At 39.7% G+C, this 18,224-nt stretch overlaps 1 protein-coding gene across 1 annotated transcript in view; it reads right to left on the reverse strand.

Annotated features, from left to right (window-relative positions):
* Fkbp39 (FK506-binding protein 39kD) overlaps positions 1–18,224 on the reverse strand; it is a 234,199-nt gene that overhangs the window by 121,265 nt on the left and 94,710 nt on the right. Inside the window, exon 5 of the mRNA XM_067138391.2 lies at positions 1,377–1,481. Coding sequence (XP_066994492.2) covers positions 1,377–1,481 — 105 coding nt within the window. The remainder of the gene's footprint in view (positions 1–1,376; positions 1,482–18,224) is intronic.

The following is an 18,224-nucleotide window of genomic DNA, read 5'->3' on the forward strand; positions in this document are numbered from 1 at the left end:
ATCTGTGGAAACGCAAGTTTTGAGCAAACTTAGTGGCGTTTCATATCGATTTTAATATATATGGGGGGTTTCCCGACTTTTATACAAAAATCGCTTATAATGACAATCTGTTAAAGCGAGTAAATTTTTCGCTGTTATGAATTCTCGCTATAACGTACTTTACTGTAATTACTTCAAAGGTTGTCAAAGTACGAAGTAAAAAATACATTTCTTTTCTGTAATTACTTCAAAGGTTGACATAAAGTACGAAGTAAAAAATACATTTCTTTTACATTGCAAGATGACGATGAGATAGAGAAGGGCTAGAAGTGGGAAGAAAGCGGCTGTGGCCTTGATGAAGGTACAACACCAGCATTTGCCTGGTGTGAAAATGGGAAACCACGAACAACCATCTTGAGAGCTGTCGACAGTGTGATTCAAGCCCACTGTCTCCTGAACGCAAGAAGACTGCTATGTGACTCAAACCGCGTGGCCACTCGCTCCATAAGTACAAGACAGAAGGCTTTTATTTTTTAGTGAATTAACATGCCCAACTGTTCTAATAACAATCATGAAGCAGAATAATGCTGAATACTATGCCATTTCTATATTACGTCTGTAGCAAAACGCCATGTTTTATTAAAGTAATAAACAAAGAGCAACTGTGCTGATACAAAAGTATACAAATACCAATAAATTACCGTGTCAATCCCTACATCACAACCTATATAGCGATATGCTTCAACTATTACTTTTAGATGAAATGAAATTGCGTATGGCTTTTATTGCCGGGAGTGTCCAAGGACAAGTTCGGCTCGTCAAAACAGGTAACTGGAGCCCGTCACCCATAGGTGTGCTCAGAACTAATGCAGCATCGTGAGGAAGGCACTTGCATTGGCATGCACAGATATTTCTAGCACGGCACTTTTCAAAGGCAGGCAAGGTTTGACACCCGTGATATACAGGTTTTATCTGAATTCAGGTTTGTATTTATACTGTCAATAAAATCATCAGAATTTGAGGTTCATTTTATAATAAACAATTTGTAATGATTTAAAAACCTAACAAAGAAGTAGTTCTTAAAGGGGATAAAACCTGTATATGATGCAACTATTATTTTAAAAAATTTCACAACGCGTCAACAGGTGGATTTTGGTTGTTTAATTTTCTCAATACCAATCTGTTAAAGATAAAGACAACCTTTTATCCTTTTTCAACAAACTGGACAGACAACTGGAACAGGTTTCACTTGGTCTTGTGAGATCAACCGAGCAACTGATATGGTACAAGAAAGTCACGCAATATGGCTGATGTGCTAACCCCTTTTTCTCCAAGGAGTTATTCCACTTAATTTTTAGAAAATTTATGATGTATAAATTCCTAAAATTAAAACTTACTCTCATCATCCTCTTCCTCCTCTTCCTCTTCACTTTCCTCACCAGAAAGTTCATCCTCACTTTCATCAGACTCACCAAATTGGGCTACAAGGTCATCGTCGTCATCTAAATTGAGGAAACACCACACAGTATTAACAATAGATTTATGATGAACTAAAAAGCTTATATTGGGTAATGAAGTTTCTACAGCGAACATGCATATAAAAAATGTACACATTACAATGATATAGCACCTCAAAGTAAAGAATCCATCCTCCTGAGATCTCTTCTTTCAACTTGAGTTAAATATATTATGGAGTATTTAATCGATACAAATTAAAAATCAGAAGTCCCCGTCCGGTATGTGTCAACATTTTGACTGATTGAAATCTACCAACCATATTCTGATACAGTTTTTACCATTTTAAAGCACTTAAGGAAGGTTTAGGTAAAAAATTATCTATGACAAAAGCTGAGCAGTTAAGGTTTACTGAAGGCAGTTGAACAAAGAATGAATCAGAAGGCTTTCTTGGCTTAAGCTGTTGAAATCATTGATGGACACCAAGCACATGTAAAAGAATTGTTAAGCATAAAAAGCTCTGCAAAGAAAGGCCCATAAATAGCTAATTTATTTCTGTACAATCCCTGCGAGTATAACGTGTAAACCAATCAGAGAGAAGAGTGAGGTGAGAGGAAGTGTTGCATAAAGCAAGATGCTCAGTCATCAGTTTATCTCGCCTCTGCATGTGTAACCAATGACTCCTAAGCGCTATTCACTTATCTTTAGCTACATAAATTACAGGACTGAATAACATAATTAAAATGATAACGTTCTGCATATTGAACTGGGAAATTATAACCCCTCCAGGGTCTTAAAAACACTAGGCGATTATCTGTTCAACGATGCCTTAGTAAAAATTCAGTACTATACACTATGCAGTTTTCTATCCAACATATTCCTTTCTCTCTTCTTTTTATTTACTCTTCATTCAAGCTAGAAGAACTTGGTTTTATAATTACTAGAACTTAGACCTTTAGAACTGGGCATTTCATCATGGGCTATCGAAGATTCTCCCAGAAAGCCGCTATCAGAACCCCACATTTCAACTACTTTTCCAGCTGCATATATTAAGCCCGTTCTATAATAAGACAACTTTAATGTGATTTTAATAAAATTCCTGTACCATCAACGTCAAATGAACTTCAAAAATTAGTCAGCGTGTAGAGAAATGGAACGCTACACTCAAAGAAATGAACTTCACAAAGTCAAGCAGGAAAGCTTGGAGAATCTTGAATGGGCTGTCAAGCAACACCCCAAAAAGCTGCACCCTAAACTGAGTCCTGACATTTCCAACAGGATCATAGACCTCACAAGGACAAAGAAGGACAAGAATCATACCAGAATAGTAAAATGTAACCTTTCTAAACTCAAGCACAGTGCCCTGAGAAACTAGCCGCTTTCCAGACCCTTATCCACAGTGGAAGTAGAAAATGCAATTAAACAACTGAAAATCGGCACGGCTGCTGGTCCCAACAACATCTATAATTAAAGAACATGGGCCCGCATTGTATATACTGGCTCATTTCTCTCTTCACTTACATACTCCAAGAGAACAGATTGCCCAGATAATTCAAACTGTCGAAAGTAATAGCAGTTCTCAAACATGGCAAACCTGAGGACAGCCCCGCAAGTTATCGAACAATAGCACTGTTCAGTTGCATATTCAAGCTCCTTGAACGAATCCTCCTAACCAGAATAGCTCCGTTCATTGAAGCTGCTACTTCTCCTGAACAAGCTGGATTCAGACATGGACGCAGCTGCACCGATCAAGTTCCTGCCCTAACTACACATATCGAAGATGGTTTCCAAGGACAACTAAAATCAACAGCTGTTTTCATCGACTTGACAGGTTCATATGACACCGTTTGGTGACAGGAACCGATCTACAAACCTTTTCAAGTTGTACCAAGTCGAGAAATCATGGATCTAATATCTAGCATGCTTAGACAACACTAAAAGCCACAAACGAAAACTAAATAATGGTCTACCACAGGGATCTGTTTAGCACCATTGCTACTCAATTTGTACATTCATGATCTACCAACCACAATACAACTAAGTTCATATATGATGATGGCTTCGCATTGGTAGCAGAGTAATAACTTTGAAGACGTTGAAGGTTGAGTTCCACCTTTACAATACCAAGATTCTTTATTAACTAATTATTTACATAAATTTTTAAATATATCGGGACATGTTTCGTCTAACTTGTAGACATCATAAGCCATAAAAACCTTTGAGAAAAAGCGACAAGGACAAAGTAACACATTAAAATAATTCGGATGACCGAATATGTCATTTAAAATGGTGAAGAATTCAGAACACATCTGAGTACAGCACTTGAGAATACCGTTGACATTAAAATTAAAATTGTTCACATGGGATGATTCAGTAAAAACTTTGCGTTAAAATTCTTCCTTTTTTTGTGCTGTGTTAACATATAATATTCTGTTATTTTGTGAAGGCTTGATGATGAACTGCATAATGTTTATTCCAGGACAACAATGTGTGAGAAATCCAGCGATCGGATATTAAAGCCGTCTTATTGGTATGTTGACATTTCTTGTTGAGAAGTTAGGTGGAATATTTGAACGTGATAACGTAATGTGGAATGTACAGTAGAGGGCTATAGAACAAAAATAATGGCTGTTGTTAGTATTGAAATAGGCAAGTTTTTGTGTCTTGAGATGTAAAGTAATGAAAGAATGAAAATAAGAAGTGCAGCACATCTGATTACTTACGTTCTCGCCTGTCCGACAGCGACTAGTTCAGTGTGGGTGACTGTGGCTGACTCAACCTTCAACGTATACTTACGACAATACGGGCTTTATAATGAAGTTTATTTTATGTAATAACTTTGAGGACTGTAAACAAATTCTTACGGAGGACCTCGAGAAGATGTCAACTTTCTTGAAGACCTGGAGATTGATCCCCAGCACAACTAAAACCGAGTCTCTTTAGATAGAACCCTGAGCTACAACGAGCACATCACTAAGCTTTCTCATAAAGTCGCCGCAAGAAACAACATACTGCATAAGCTCTGTGGTACTGCCTGTGGAACATCTGCTGATTGTCTACGTTTAACTGGCATCAGCCTTGTCTACTCGGCTGCTGAGTACTGTGTTCCTGTCTGGGTGGAAATTGTACGTGTGATGAAGGTAGGCACAAAATTGGACGATACAATGCGTTGCATTATTGGTACCATCAAATCAACTCCATGTCACTGTTTACCTGTGCTGAGTCGCATCCCTCCACCTCACTTAAGGCGGAAGCAAACTCTACTATGGGAAGCTAAGAAAATCTTTGCATCACCCTCTTTGCTACTGCACCAAGAATTCTGCCGTCACAGCAGCGAGTGCAATCAAGGAGACCAGCAAGTGTCACTGCAGGGCAACTCATTGCGGATAGATTTGACCTAAATGAAAGCTGGAAGCAAGAGTGGTAAACAAAAACATTGGGAACAAGTGCCCACCATCTTGATCCCACGAGGAAGCCTAACGGTTTTTACCTACTGAGGAACCTCTGGTGCCGTATCAACAGGTTAAGAACTGGACGTCGTTGTTGCAATTATTTCAAGTACAAGTGGGGTTGGATCAGTTCACTAATGTGCGATTGTAACCTGGAAGAATAGACGACTGAGTACCTGATCTAACACTGTCCTCTTCATTCGTACCCTGGCACTCCTGATGATTTGTTCGCTCTCACACCCGCTTTATCGGAATGGCTGAGAAGGATGAACTTTAAAGTTCGATTTTGCCTTGTATATACATTGTATAAATTCACCATATGATTAAATAAATAAACAGCATATAACAATGTATTGTACAATATTGCATTTCACCCAGGCATTATCAAACACAGTCACTCAGTGTTTTAATGAGACTTGAACACAGCTCGCGTACTATTATTAAATCAAGTTGAATTTAAATTTTTTAAGGTTTAAATTATCAACAGTATAGTGTACACTTCTGCATTTTACTAAGGCATTGTTAAAAAGATCATCTGGTGTTTAAGACAATAAAGGGATTGTAATTCCCCATTTCAATATGTAGAACAGTGTTATTTTAATTTATTATTCAGTCCTGTAATATATGTAGCTGAAAATGTCCCACAGAAACTTGCAATACCATTTTAATACGTTTCTCATAAATTATATCGAAAAGGTGGTTTTGAATACATTCCCAATAAGTGAATAGTCAACATCAATACAGAGTTTAAAATTAAGTATTATATGCAATGCTACGCACTGACAAATATGTTTAAGGTGCTATTATGTAGGTTGGTTGAAGCATTTTCTTAAAGGAATATGGCTCTTGCACAATCAAGACACCAAAGTTCTCAAAGAACAAAAATGGGAAGTTATTGACAATGTTATGGCATTTATGAAGAAAGAAGACAGGGAAAGAGGCCTTACCATTCCTGTGGGGGAAGGAGGAAAATATAATTGTTTGTCATCTGTATGCACTGTATCTGTCCCCTTGATTAAAAGAATATAATCTCGTGTTGCTATTTCTAGAATAAAAGAGCTAGACAATGTTGAAGATGGAATTTCAAAGAGTGTCAGTACACCAATAAAGAACAAAAATAAACCTAGGCCATGTACAGGTTTGGATGACTGACATGTGTGATAAGGAGAATAAAAGAAAATGCTGATAAGCAATGTACTTCCAACATTGCAAAAAATAATCCAGTACAAATCATAACCCTATATCCTCTTGAAAGGTTTAAAGAAAGTTGGATTTTGGTGGAAGAAGAATGCAAATAACAGGCGTGTGCTTATAATGAGCAAAGCCATTAAAAACACACAAATCTTTCTTTAGAGCATTCACAAGTTTTAGGCAAGAGGGCAGACCAATTGTGTACAGCAATGAAGCATATATCAAACTCGCATACAGTTACAAAACCATAAGGTAAAATGGGAGGCTACTGATGAATTCGAGGGCAACTGGGCTAGACAAGAGTAATTAAATAGGTAGTTAAACTTCTAGAAAGCAGAACTCAGAATGAAAATAGGTGGAGCATTATTTGATTCTGTAATGATAAAGAGGAAGGGAGGGAGTGTTCCACAAAACAGTAACACTGGGCCTTTATGTTTTCATATATATACCGTATATACAAGAATACTCTGCGAGCCCTAATTTTAGGAGGGATTTGGAAAAAAAATTGGCTTTAATTTGAGATTTATTTACAAGAAATTAATCCTAGATAATGATATATGCCAAAATCAAATGCAGTAAAATAAAAAATTGTTTTAAGAAACGCATCATATCTTCACACGTTGCTCGGTAGTTGAGTTGGCAATTGTGTGTATGCTTTGAAACACTGAGCCGGCGCAATCAGCTGTCTCTATGCCTCGACACATCAATGCTTCACGGCTTGGGAACAGTGAGATTGCTTCATTGTGTCGTGTCGCGTGAACAGAAACTTCAGTTGTTCTGTACATGTCGGCTATATCGCTGCTTCAAAACAGCACAGTTTTCAAACAGTGACTGCATTCTTTATCCCTTTGCCTCAATAAGAACACTTCACATGACATTGCTCTGAAAATGAGCCAATACCCATTAACACGTTGAGTGCCGAGCCGATTGTAGCACACTATTCCATTGGTGCCAGGCATGTTTTTGAATTGCATTCCGCTGGTGCCAAAGCAATTGTACGCGTTGTAGTCTGTTTACATAATCTTGGGATGTATTTATATGATGTACTAAGTAAATTTTATCTCACCATACCATCGTCATGTGTGACGCCATATGGTGTCACATCAATTTTTAGGAAAGATAAAATATAGAGTGACGCCATATGGTGTCACAGATTTTTTTGACATGGAATGTGCAATACGAATTTCAAATACGGGATATTTATTTGCTAATTCAAATTAACGCAATATTTATGAAAACCTAGTAAAATGCAAAACAAGTACTTATATTACATTACATATTGTTGTGAACAGTTTTCTGATAACTCTAAACAATGAAAATATGCGTCTCAGCACGCCCGAGTTCTTGTTACTCGTAATTTTTCAAAAACCTTATTGGCATCGTTGTTCTAATATCGTCCTTTGTATACTTGTTTCATGTGCTATTTTCATATTTACGTTTTGGACATCTGATCGGGAAGTTAAGGGGAGCGTGCTAACTATACGCTACCTGGCTGCTAGCGCAGCTCGATGAAGCCCGGTTGGCTCAAGTCCGCTGCTTCGCTCCTCCCTACCTCTCCGCCACACCCCGATACTCCCGCGGCATTTCTAATTTTATGACTATTTATTTGTTCAATTTTGGCGTTTAAACTTGGGCTGGGTACATGCAGTTTTCACCTTAGCATTCTACTACCTCCCACGAATATTCCTACGAAATTTCAACCGAATCCGAGTGTAACACATGTATGTGTTCCCTCGTAAGGTTATTACCAATATCTTCCATTTTTTATATTTTTGCACAACTATATAAACTGAGTGATAATACGTACGTAAAGGAGGAATAAACAATGCCTGGCGCGCTTTCACCTGTGACAATGACCACTGGCCAGTCAGTGGCTTCGGAAGAATACTGTGGTGCCACATGGTGGCATAGAGTAAAAATACATAGCTGGAATAGACCCTGAAGTTCGCCCTTCATGTAGTACCAATTTTACGCGCATAGATGTGACAGCTGATTATCTATTGTGCATCGCCTGAAACTCAACTGTGCCGCCATATGGCGTCACGCCATCTCAAATTTGAAGACCACCGTGACGCCATATGGCGGCACGTGGCACCCAACGTGTTAATAGAAGTTTCATATTCCAAATTGTAAGTTACTAAGAGAACAATGTACTCCACAACGTAAGGTCTTTGTTTTACACAGAAAAATGACTGTTCTCAAAGCAGGGTCATACTATAATATAAAGACGTTCCCCGTTTGTCAAGTTCGCATAAGTATCAACAATTATGTTCCTAAACTTCAATTCGAAGTAGATTTTTAAACTGGATTAGGTCAAGTCTCTTACCGAGAATATAATACTGATCTTTAACTCTTACATTTAATTACTCATTTTACGAGCGTTGGGGCAAAAGTCATGGCAACTATTTTTTTTCTTGAAGATACCAGTCAGTTTGGAAAATGTGACATGTACAGACAAAAGGACAAGGTATTAACTACATGAGTGAACAATGAATACCACTGAAATGTCGTAAGACACTAATTATTTACGTTAGTATACAGGGCAATATGGCCTTCCCGGTGCAAAAGAATGACAACACAGTACACAAAGTTGACGTGACAATCCTGGGCCTAAAGACCCTCAAAGTAGTCCCCTGCTACTGACACCACACGCTGCCAACGATGTGGGAGGTGCTGAATACTATCTGGCTCAGCATTTGCTGCACCATGTGTGAATCGGGTCACCTGCTGGCTCACAGCATTATCAAATGTCCTCTCGTGTTGCAAACCGCCTACCACGTAGCGGTTCCTTAATCTTTCGAATGAGATCAAAGTCACAGGGCGAAATGTCGGGAGAGTACGATGGGTGCTCCAATTCTTCCCACCCCCCAATGTCGCAGCAGCTGCCCTACATACTCTGCTTTATGAGCTTTTTCAAAATAAAAATTTCATGATGTTCCGCATTGCACTGTATCACATTTTAAATTCAAATAAATAACGTAGTTCGACTTCTACACAATTGTGGTACTTCATATTTATTAAATTGTGTTGTGACTTCGCGCCTGATAGTATATGCAGGCTGGCTGACTTAACTGTTCAACTCTCCTCGTAAACATTTTGAGACACAGTGCCGAACTATGTGTGTGTTGTGCTACTATTCAGAAGATTGCGCCTTACTTCATATAAGTGACTGAACTACTTCTAGATTTTATGATTTACACTGACTGAGCAAATGTCATGGAATAGCGGAGCGCTGATGCGCAGGTGTGTTGTCTGCGCACCACACGCCCCGTGTCAGTGGCAGTTGTATAGGAGACCTTGTAAGCAGTGGCTTTGCATGTGATAGGTGTAACCTGGAACGTCATCGTGAGCCGACACCGTTCGAACGGGGTATGGTGGTCGGTGCCCGACGGATGAGAAGTGCGATTTTGGAAGTGGTGCGGGAATTCGGCTTAACGCGATCAACTGTATCGTGAATGGTTGAATGCGGGAGTCACCGTCCACAACAGACGAACGACCGGCCATCCAGCCACCCTCGATCGTGACCGGCGATATCCGAGACGGATTGTCAATAGTGACAGGCGGGCAACCGTGCAACAAATCACGGCTCAATTCAACACAGGCCATGCTAGACACATCTCCCAGTGGACAATTCATAGGAACGTGGGTTCTATGGGGTATGGGAGACTGCACCGCACACAGGTGCCACCGGCAACCCAACGTCATCCAGCACAACGCGCATTTGTCGCCAGTCACCAGGGATGGACACTGGAACAATGGCGTAACGTTAAAGGGTCGGACGAATCACGATTTCAACTGCACCATGCCGATGGGAGGCACCGGGTATAGCGCAGACCACATGAAGCGATGGAACCCGCCTGCCTCGAAAATGTGGTCCAGGGCGCTGGTGTCTCTGTTATGATCTGTGTTGCAATTTTCCTGGTATGGAATGGGCCCCTTAGTTGTTCTGGAAGAGACTTTGAATGGTACGCGGTATGTTGAGCTAGACCATCTCCACCCATTTTTGGCCTTCCAGCACCCAGACGGTTCTGCGGTGTTTCAAGATGATAACACGCCACCACATCGCACCCACGTCGCCCAGGAATGGTTCCAGGAACATGCAGCGGAGGTCCAACGACTGCCATGGCCACCCAGAAGCCCCGATATGAACCCTATTGAGCATATCTGGGATGTCCTGGAACGCAGGCTCCGTGCCATGGATCCTGCACCCACGAACAGACCAGCATTGGCGGCCGCTCTGCAAACGACTTGGTGTCAGCTGCGTCCACAGGACTACCAGGGACTTGTCGACTCACTTCCATAGCGTCTCACTGCAGTTCGCAGGGCCAGAGGAGGCCCCACACGCTATTAGGCGACTATCCCATGACATTTGCTAATTCAGTAAAATTGTGGAGTGTCAATCCCCATTATCTTCTATTGCTTCTTCAACTGTTTTTGTGAGACTCATCCTTAATTTCTTATTTACCTGTGCATTGTTTTTGCATTTTATTCGGCTGATGATGAACCAGATTGGGGTCGAAACCGGTACCGCTTCCGCTTATAATTAAATAGGAATGTAATACTACATTTCTTATTTACTTGTACTGAATAGGTTGAACTATGTTATTTGTTATTTCAATGTAATTATGTGGATTTGCATTGCTGTGCGGGATTATTGCACTGTCCACAAGATCCAGACATTTCTCCTGAACGCCACGTCGTATCTGACGGACCAGGAAGTCCCTGTAATACTGTGCGGTCACTGTTCTGCCATATGGAACAAAGTGGCAAGCAATGACACCCGTGACATCATACGCGACGAAAGGAAAAAATTCTGTTTCCACCTTATTCAATACCTATCAGATTCCAAAATCTTTAAATTATTATTTACAAATCCCACATGTTTCTTTATAATACTTCTTTAGCCATTACACTTGATAGAAGTAACTATGTGGAAAAGTGATGTTACAGTGTATGTCATAGTCGTGTTGCTGTTGTTTAGGTTGTGTAATAAATGGCCATAACTAGGAACTGCAACTTATTTTCTAATCTGCCCTCATATTTAATATTGAAATATATTAAACATACTTAGGAACATGTTTAGTCACATTTTTAGAATTTTTCAGCCATGTTTTGTAACAGATTACAATACTCATTGTTGCTCTTTAATAATTTTAAAAATGGAAGAACCCATGTCCTTTAAGAACTGTTTGAGAATACACTCAAGACACTAATCTATATTGAACCCGACGGGGGCATGATCCAAGGACCTTTGGTTGATATCGATCTCCGTAATTACGCACGCAATGCTATTAAAGGGAAAGAACGCTGAAAATGTAATATTCATATCATTAATAGAGGTCATACCGAAACTAATTAATATTCATACCATTGAGATAGATAAATTGTGTCTTTTAAAATTACTCTACGAGATTTCTTTGTCTGCGACTTATCGCGCAGTATTATCCTTTGTGTAGCGGGGGCCCCGCAGATGAAGCCAAGCCAACTTAGACCCGGGAGGGGTTATGAATGGGGATTCCCTGTGACATCACTCGAAAGAAGACATCCTCCTCAAGACTCACAGAATGAGGGGAAACTAACTTTTTCGAAACGAAATATAGGAGCCATCTTGGAATCGGACTGGCCAACTTAATTACCTACGATCTAGAAAATTAATACAACTCGAATTAGGAGGTCGTCTCCCGATTCGAGAGGGATAAATGTCATTGGGACATTTATTTAGAGTGTTTAATGTCCTCTTCCGTGATAACTTTCAGAAGAAGAAAGAATATTGTGTGGTTTCTGCGTGGAAAAGTACTGGGCCATCTGTTTATTCTCACGACACCTCCTCGAGAACGGGAGTTCACCACGCATGGTGGGGGAAGCAGAAGAGATTTTAATTAATTTAAAGAGATTCACTGAAGAATAATTGAGTGGTTATGTCTCAATCGCATCAACTAGATACTGGTCACCGATTACCCGTACTATTTTACCTCGAGTACGCCGGGAATAGGCGCTACGCAAATTAGTGGAAGGGGTATCGCTCCGTTGTAAAAAATACTGCAGGAAGGGACAAGCGTCAGTCGGGGTTAGCGGCTTTTCGACGGCGAAGCTATGCTCTGTTAAGCCCTTGTTAGGTCTTTGTTCAAGTAAAGTTAACTCCTATTTTAAGTGAAATAATACAGTTCGCATAAACAGTGTATAGTCTGATCTCTGTGACGGCTGTGTTAACTTTTTAGAAACCTGTGATGTGTAAAGTAATGTTATTATCATTACGGTAGTATAATAATCTGACATAGCAGCAGACTGAATAGGAAAACCGAGAGATAGACGAGATTCGGTATTGAACCGCGGAATACGTAATAGCTTACGGGATCGTGACCGGACGTTCACAGTGAACGCTGTTAATCGAAGTGTGAATTAAACAGTGACGTTGTGTATGTACAGGATTAGCCGCCAGTGGCTCCACCAGCATCAAACAATGGATCTTCAACTCCAAGACGGAATGGAAAATGAAGTGATCACCGTGGTGCCCATGGAGGAGGAGTAAGCCCAGGATGGACCGCCCGAGTTGACGAAGGTGTCATCATCATGAGAGATGAGTACAAAGTTCTAATATCTGGCATGCATAGAAGGGATGGGAATAATTATTGTAAACTGACGCTATAAGAGATTAAAGATGTAGTCCTGTTGAAATAGAGCGCCGGAATGGGCGCGTAGTAATTAATTCTTAGTTTAGGAAACCGACTACAGGTCTGAGTAATTGAGTGTAAATAATTAAGGGAATATAATACTTTAGCTTTGCATAGGATAGAGATTCATTCAATTATTTCTTTCTTGGGAGATTGTTTGTTTATTTGCGTCAGAAGACCAGGAATACTTAGTTTATGGGAGTGCAGTGAGAGTAGTTATTAGAGTATTCATTAATTTGATAAGTGTATGGTATGTAAAACGGTAAGTACTACTGTACGTAAGGCACATCACTAGGAGACTCGGCGGCCGAATTGACAGCCTCAAAAATTCCACCCTTTGAAATACTTAGATAGGGAGTGATAAGATAAAATTGATTATGTGATTAAATTTACCAGGAAATGATCCTAAAGCGTGTCAAACATCCATTCGCGTGGATATTAATTAATTAATTAATTAATGTATTGCCGTGTGACGATAAAGTAGCCATGTGCCGACCATCGATTAATTAGCAGTCAGTAATCAGATGTTAATTGCTGCGCGAGTGCTTAAGTGTGTTGTAATTGCTGAATAGATTCCGCACGATGACCTTGTATATGGAATGTAGCGGGTAAGTTATGTAGGACGGCAGGAATAATAATAATAATAATAATAATAATAATAATAATAATAATAATAATACGAACAATCGGGCAAAGATTACCATTATAATACGGGGTCGCGTGTAAAGAAGATGTGATACTGTTGGGTAAATGTGATTTGCGCGAGTCTCTCAAGACCGCAGTTATTGTAGATGTACTTCCGAGTGGAATGTTACCGTTTCCCTTTGAAAGGGAATGTTACGCCTGTATGTGGGTGGTGACCCTAGGGGGTGAACCGCCGTCCGGCCTTGGCCCAGTTGTGTTTTTTTTTTGTGGGGGCGTTCCGTAAGCCGAGGAAGGAGCGATATTGCTGTTAAAGAGAAGTGGGCTTCTCTGAACGGCGAAATAATATGATTTACCTAACACGGCAGAGCTGTGTAATAATTAACAAGCAACCCGGCCGATAATGGTAATGTTTGCCAATGAATCGTTGTTATTTGTGCGAGTATAATTAGATAGGGATTACAGGACCCTGCCTTCATCGCAAGAGGTTGTCAGTTCGATGCTCAACGTAGGCATTGGAGGCCTACAGTGTCAGAAGGAAGATCAAGTGCCTTTTATGTATTTTTCTTGCATATCATGTACCATTTATGTTTTTTTTATGTCATGTGTGGTTGTACATAAGGTCAGTGGTGGTTCTGTCCATCAGCTTGGCGATGTCCGGGATAGCGAGGGTCGGTATCGAACCCGGGTGTTGTATCATATGTGTGTATTTTATTTTTACGTCATTTCATTGGGAAATCTAGGTCTTTATTAGAATAGGGATTGCTCAGACGTGTTGTCGGACACATGTTAGTTTTATGTGTTAGCGATAATATAGCCTCAGTGTTATGATAAAATTACCATTCGCTATATGTCACGATACATCGCTTCACGGTAAACGTACTCGTTTCTATCACGTATAACGGACAGATATCCGTCAAACAAACTACAACAAACATTTGTAAATTTTATGTAATTCATCAGTGTTATTTAGTGCGTCATTTCCCATCATCATTAAGGTTCAATAAACCGGTTTGTGAGTTAAATATTTTAATTCGAATGTGTTCTCATTTTTAGTTATATGCCCCGCTTCTCCTCCCCTGTACGCCTCTAAGCTTACTTTAGTTCAGCGCCTATTTATTTCATTCTTTTGACCCGTGTGCGACCCTGTAGATTCCATGCCGGTGCCAGTTAGGTAGGGGGCGGGTGTAATATACAGTATATAAAATAAGAGTTTTGTCTGTATATTGCTCAGAATTTGAAAAAATGGCATTTCTGTATCATTCATGTCCACAGTAACAAGGAAATGCACTTTTTCCTTTTCAGTAATTTCTGTCTGTCTGTCTGTATGTATGGATGTACACGCATCACTTGAAAACGGCTGAAGAGAATTTAATGAAAATCAGTATGTAAAGTCGGGGGATGAGCCACTACAATCTACGCTATAAATCATTTTATTCACGCTGAGTGAAATGGTAGTTTAGGGGAAGGCCTAAAATTCAATTTTCAAATATTTATATTTTAAGTGGTCCTGTCGATAAATACTACGTAACTAAAGTTCCATAGAATTAAATTTCCGATCATTTATTTCATATACAATTTTACCGTACCGGCTATGATAACACTGATATTCATGAATTTCGATTTTTGTTGCCAAGTCCACATCAACGCCGAGCCACGAGAAAATGGGTGAACAGAATTTAATGAAAATTTGTATATAGAGTAGGGGAAGAAAAGACTGTAGTCTAAGCTATAAACAATTTTACTGAACCTGAGTGAAATGGTAGTTTAGGTGTAGGCGCCTAAAGTTTAATTTTTCAATACCTTCGTTATTGCTCCTATAGAAAGGTACTACATAACAAAAGTTATAGAGAATACAATTTCCGATCATTTATGTTTTATTCAGTTTTACCGTACCGACTGTGATAAGAGTAGTATTTCAGAGTCAGAAGTAAACTAAATGCGAAGGCCTACAATATCGAAAGCGCATAACATTGATCAACAATAACATTACATTGACCATTGTTTGTTGTGATGTCCTTTGTCTCTTATCATGCCCTCAACTCCGGTAGATGGGATTACTGTTGCGTACCGAGTATAAACAGCCTGACTCAATATTGGCAGGAAAGAGCTGGGAAGTTAGAAAACTTTTTTCTTTAGCATGCCATTCCTCTGGTTCATACATTGTCTGATACTGCTGGTATGTAACACACCGGTTCATCAGTATTCCAGCTATTCGCTCCCTACTCTGACTCACTGTTTTGAATGAGCAGGGTGCAGATTTGGCAGAGGCTCACTTAGTAATAGTAGTATGACCTGGTCAAGAATTACAATTTAGGCCTATTCCAAATTATAGCACTACAATGCACTAAATAATTCAAAATTTTACCCTGAAAAGAGATGTTACTTAAGGAAAGCATCTTCCTCTTCACTTTTATTAAATTCTACATTCATTTTGTTCAAAATTAGCACTGAAGAGGGATTTTCTCCTCTGGTTTGAAGGAAAAATTTGCCTCGAAGTCAGATTTTACCGCCACCAATGTAAGTGAAATGAGATTTCCAGACTCATCGGGTACTCTTAGGAAAGAGATTAGTGAAAGGGCATTGATATGTCCTCCTGGGACTTCCCGCTATTCGACAACACCCCTACGCCCCGACGAAAATAGACGAAGAGTATTCACGGATCAAGGCTGTGCGGCTTGGCCATTCCAGCTCTGGAAACTTGGAATGTTAGATCGGCAGCGTAGTACTGTTCGTTAAAAGTGAGAAAATGTGTGGTTTTTCATTTGATCGAGTATTTCATATTGCTTTTAATCGCGCCATTCCTACTGGCGTCAATGTAATGACCTATGTTCATTTCACTTGGGAAAACCACTAAGGCAGTCTTTCTGAGAATGAAAAAAAGCCGGTGGAAAGTGAGTGTCTGCCATTATAATGAAAACTCCTCATCCTGATTGTGACTGATAGTAGGCAAACAACCGAGCTCGATAGCTGCAGTCGCTCAAGTGCGCCCAGTATCCAGTAATCAGGAGATAGTGGGTTCGAGCCGCACTGTCGGCAGCCCAGAAGATGGTTTTCCGTGGTTTCCCATTTTCGCATCAGGCAAATCCCAGGGCTGTACCTTAAGGCCACGGCCACTTCCTTCCACTTCCTGGGCCTTTCCTATCCCATCGTCGCCATGAGACCTATCTGTGTCGGTGCGACGTAAAACAAATAGCAAAAAAAGTAGGCAAGCAGACCTACCATAATAATGAAAATTCCCTAACCCAATTTTGATATGAGAAAAGACGTTTGGTGACTTCCCCGTCGCGTTTCTAGGGTAACGTTGCTATGCAATATAATACAATCTTGCTCACAAGGTGTACACTACTTAACATAGAGTTCTGTATACAATGTAGAATTCCGTAGCGAAGCACGGGTACATCAGCTAGCATTTACATAAAAATGTCCATCACTTCTTGTAAAAAAAAAAAATTCTCAATTTAAACAGTATCAATATAGATCTGTATAATGAAGTTTGTAATTTGTAATAAGGTAGGTACATCATGATCCCCCCCCTCACTTTGAAAGAAACAAATAGCACTCAAAATCATTGCAAGTTCACGCTCTGATAATGGCAGCCTCAAGGGCATCATGAAGTGACGTGGCCAACATGCAAAACATAGGACAACTGAATATAGCTTGCAGACAAACCAAGGTCACAAACATTCCATTTCACAACTGCTTAGGGCGAGTGTACATGGCAACACTGCGCCCGATTTCTCCACCCCGTCTGCTGTTAATCCCACGATCCGGCGTATACACAACCTCCCTTCAATATTATTCTTCATAAATTTGTTACCACACTGTACGGTTACAGTGGTTGTTTCCGGTAACCACGACAGTGCTTCAAAACAAACCCCAGTTTCCTGCTGTACATTTATCCTGGGCTGAGAAAGAGTTGCTTTAGAAAAATTATAAAAACGTTTGAGATGGTTGACAAAAATTGTAACTAGTATTACACTACAAATACATGTGGTTATAACATGTAAAAATGTTGTTACCATCAGGCAAGTACAGTAGTTTTCCCTGTATATATTCCTAAGTGAGCGGTTCCCAGAGAAGATATCTAATGGGAACAAAAAAAAGAAGCCAAAAAATCCGGACATAATTTATTACAAAAACAAATAAAAAATACTTAATGAACTTCGAAAACAATGTGTATTATATACCCTAATGCAGAATTAAACAAGGAAAATATTGGTATAACTCACATTGCAATAGGCCAATCGCTTCCTTTGTAATTAAAGCCTAAACTTGAGTGTCCATAATAAAAAATCCGACAGTAGATGAATGAATGCCTTATCAGGAACAAGTGGCGTGTGCCCAACCAGTAGAATTTGTGAAAATGTAGGTAGGGAATTCATTTTTTAGTACTTTGCAGACGAAACCAATAGTATGCCAATAGCGATCTGGATTGTTTAACAAACATGCATGTGTGTGTATAGTGGCCCCAAGATAGGAAGGTGTCCGGCTCGTGCAGGTGCTGGCATATTCTTTTCCCCCCACCGTAATCTATTGTAACAGCCATGTACAAGGGGCTCCTACGTAAATGACTGAGCCAGCGACTAACAGGATACCAGGGAAAAGAATATGTTGAAATTTAGTTACACTGTGAGTTCTTAAACAAAATATAAAGTTTATATATAATGGGAATCAATTGAGGGATGTTCCACCACTGAACACTCTATATAATACATAACATTTAAAACCGGTTTCAATTCCCTTGGAATCATCAGATCACAAAAAATAAATAGATTTAAAGGATCTTAACAACAATCAACAAGGAATCCACCTTTAAATACGTTTAAAATGGTTG

Source organism: Anabrus simplex, chromosome 1 (assembly GCF_040414725.1).
Source record: "Anabrus simplex isolate iqAnaSimp1 chromosome 1, ASM4041472v1, whole genome shotgun sequence".
Taxonomy (NCBI): domain Eukaryota; kingdom Metazoa; phylum Arthropoda; class Insecta; order Orthoptera; family Tettigoniidae; genus Anabrus; species Anabrus simplex.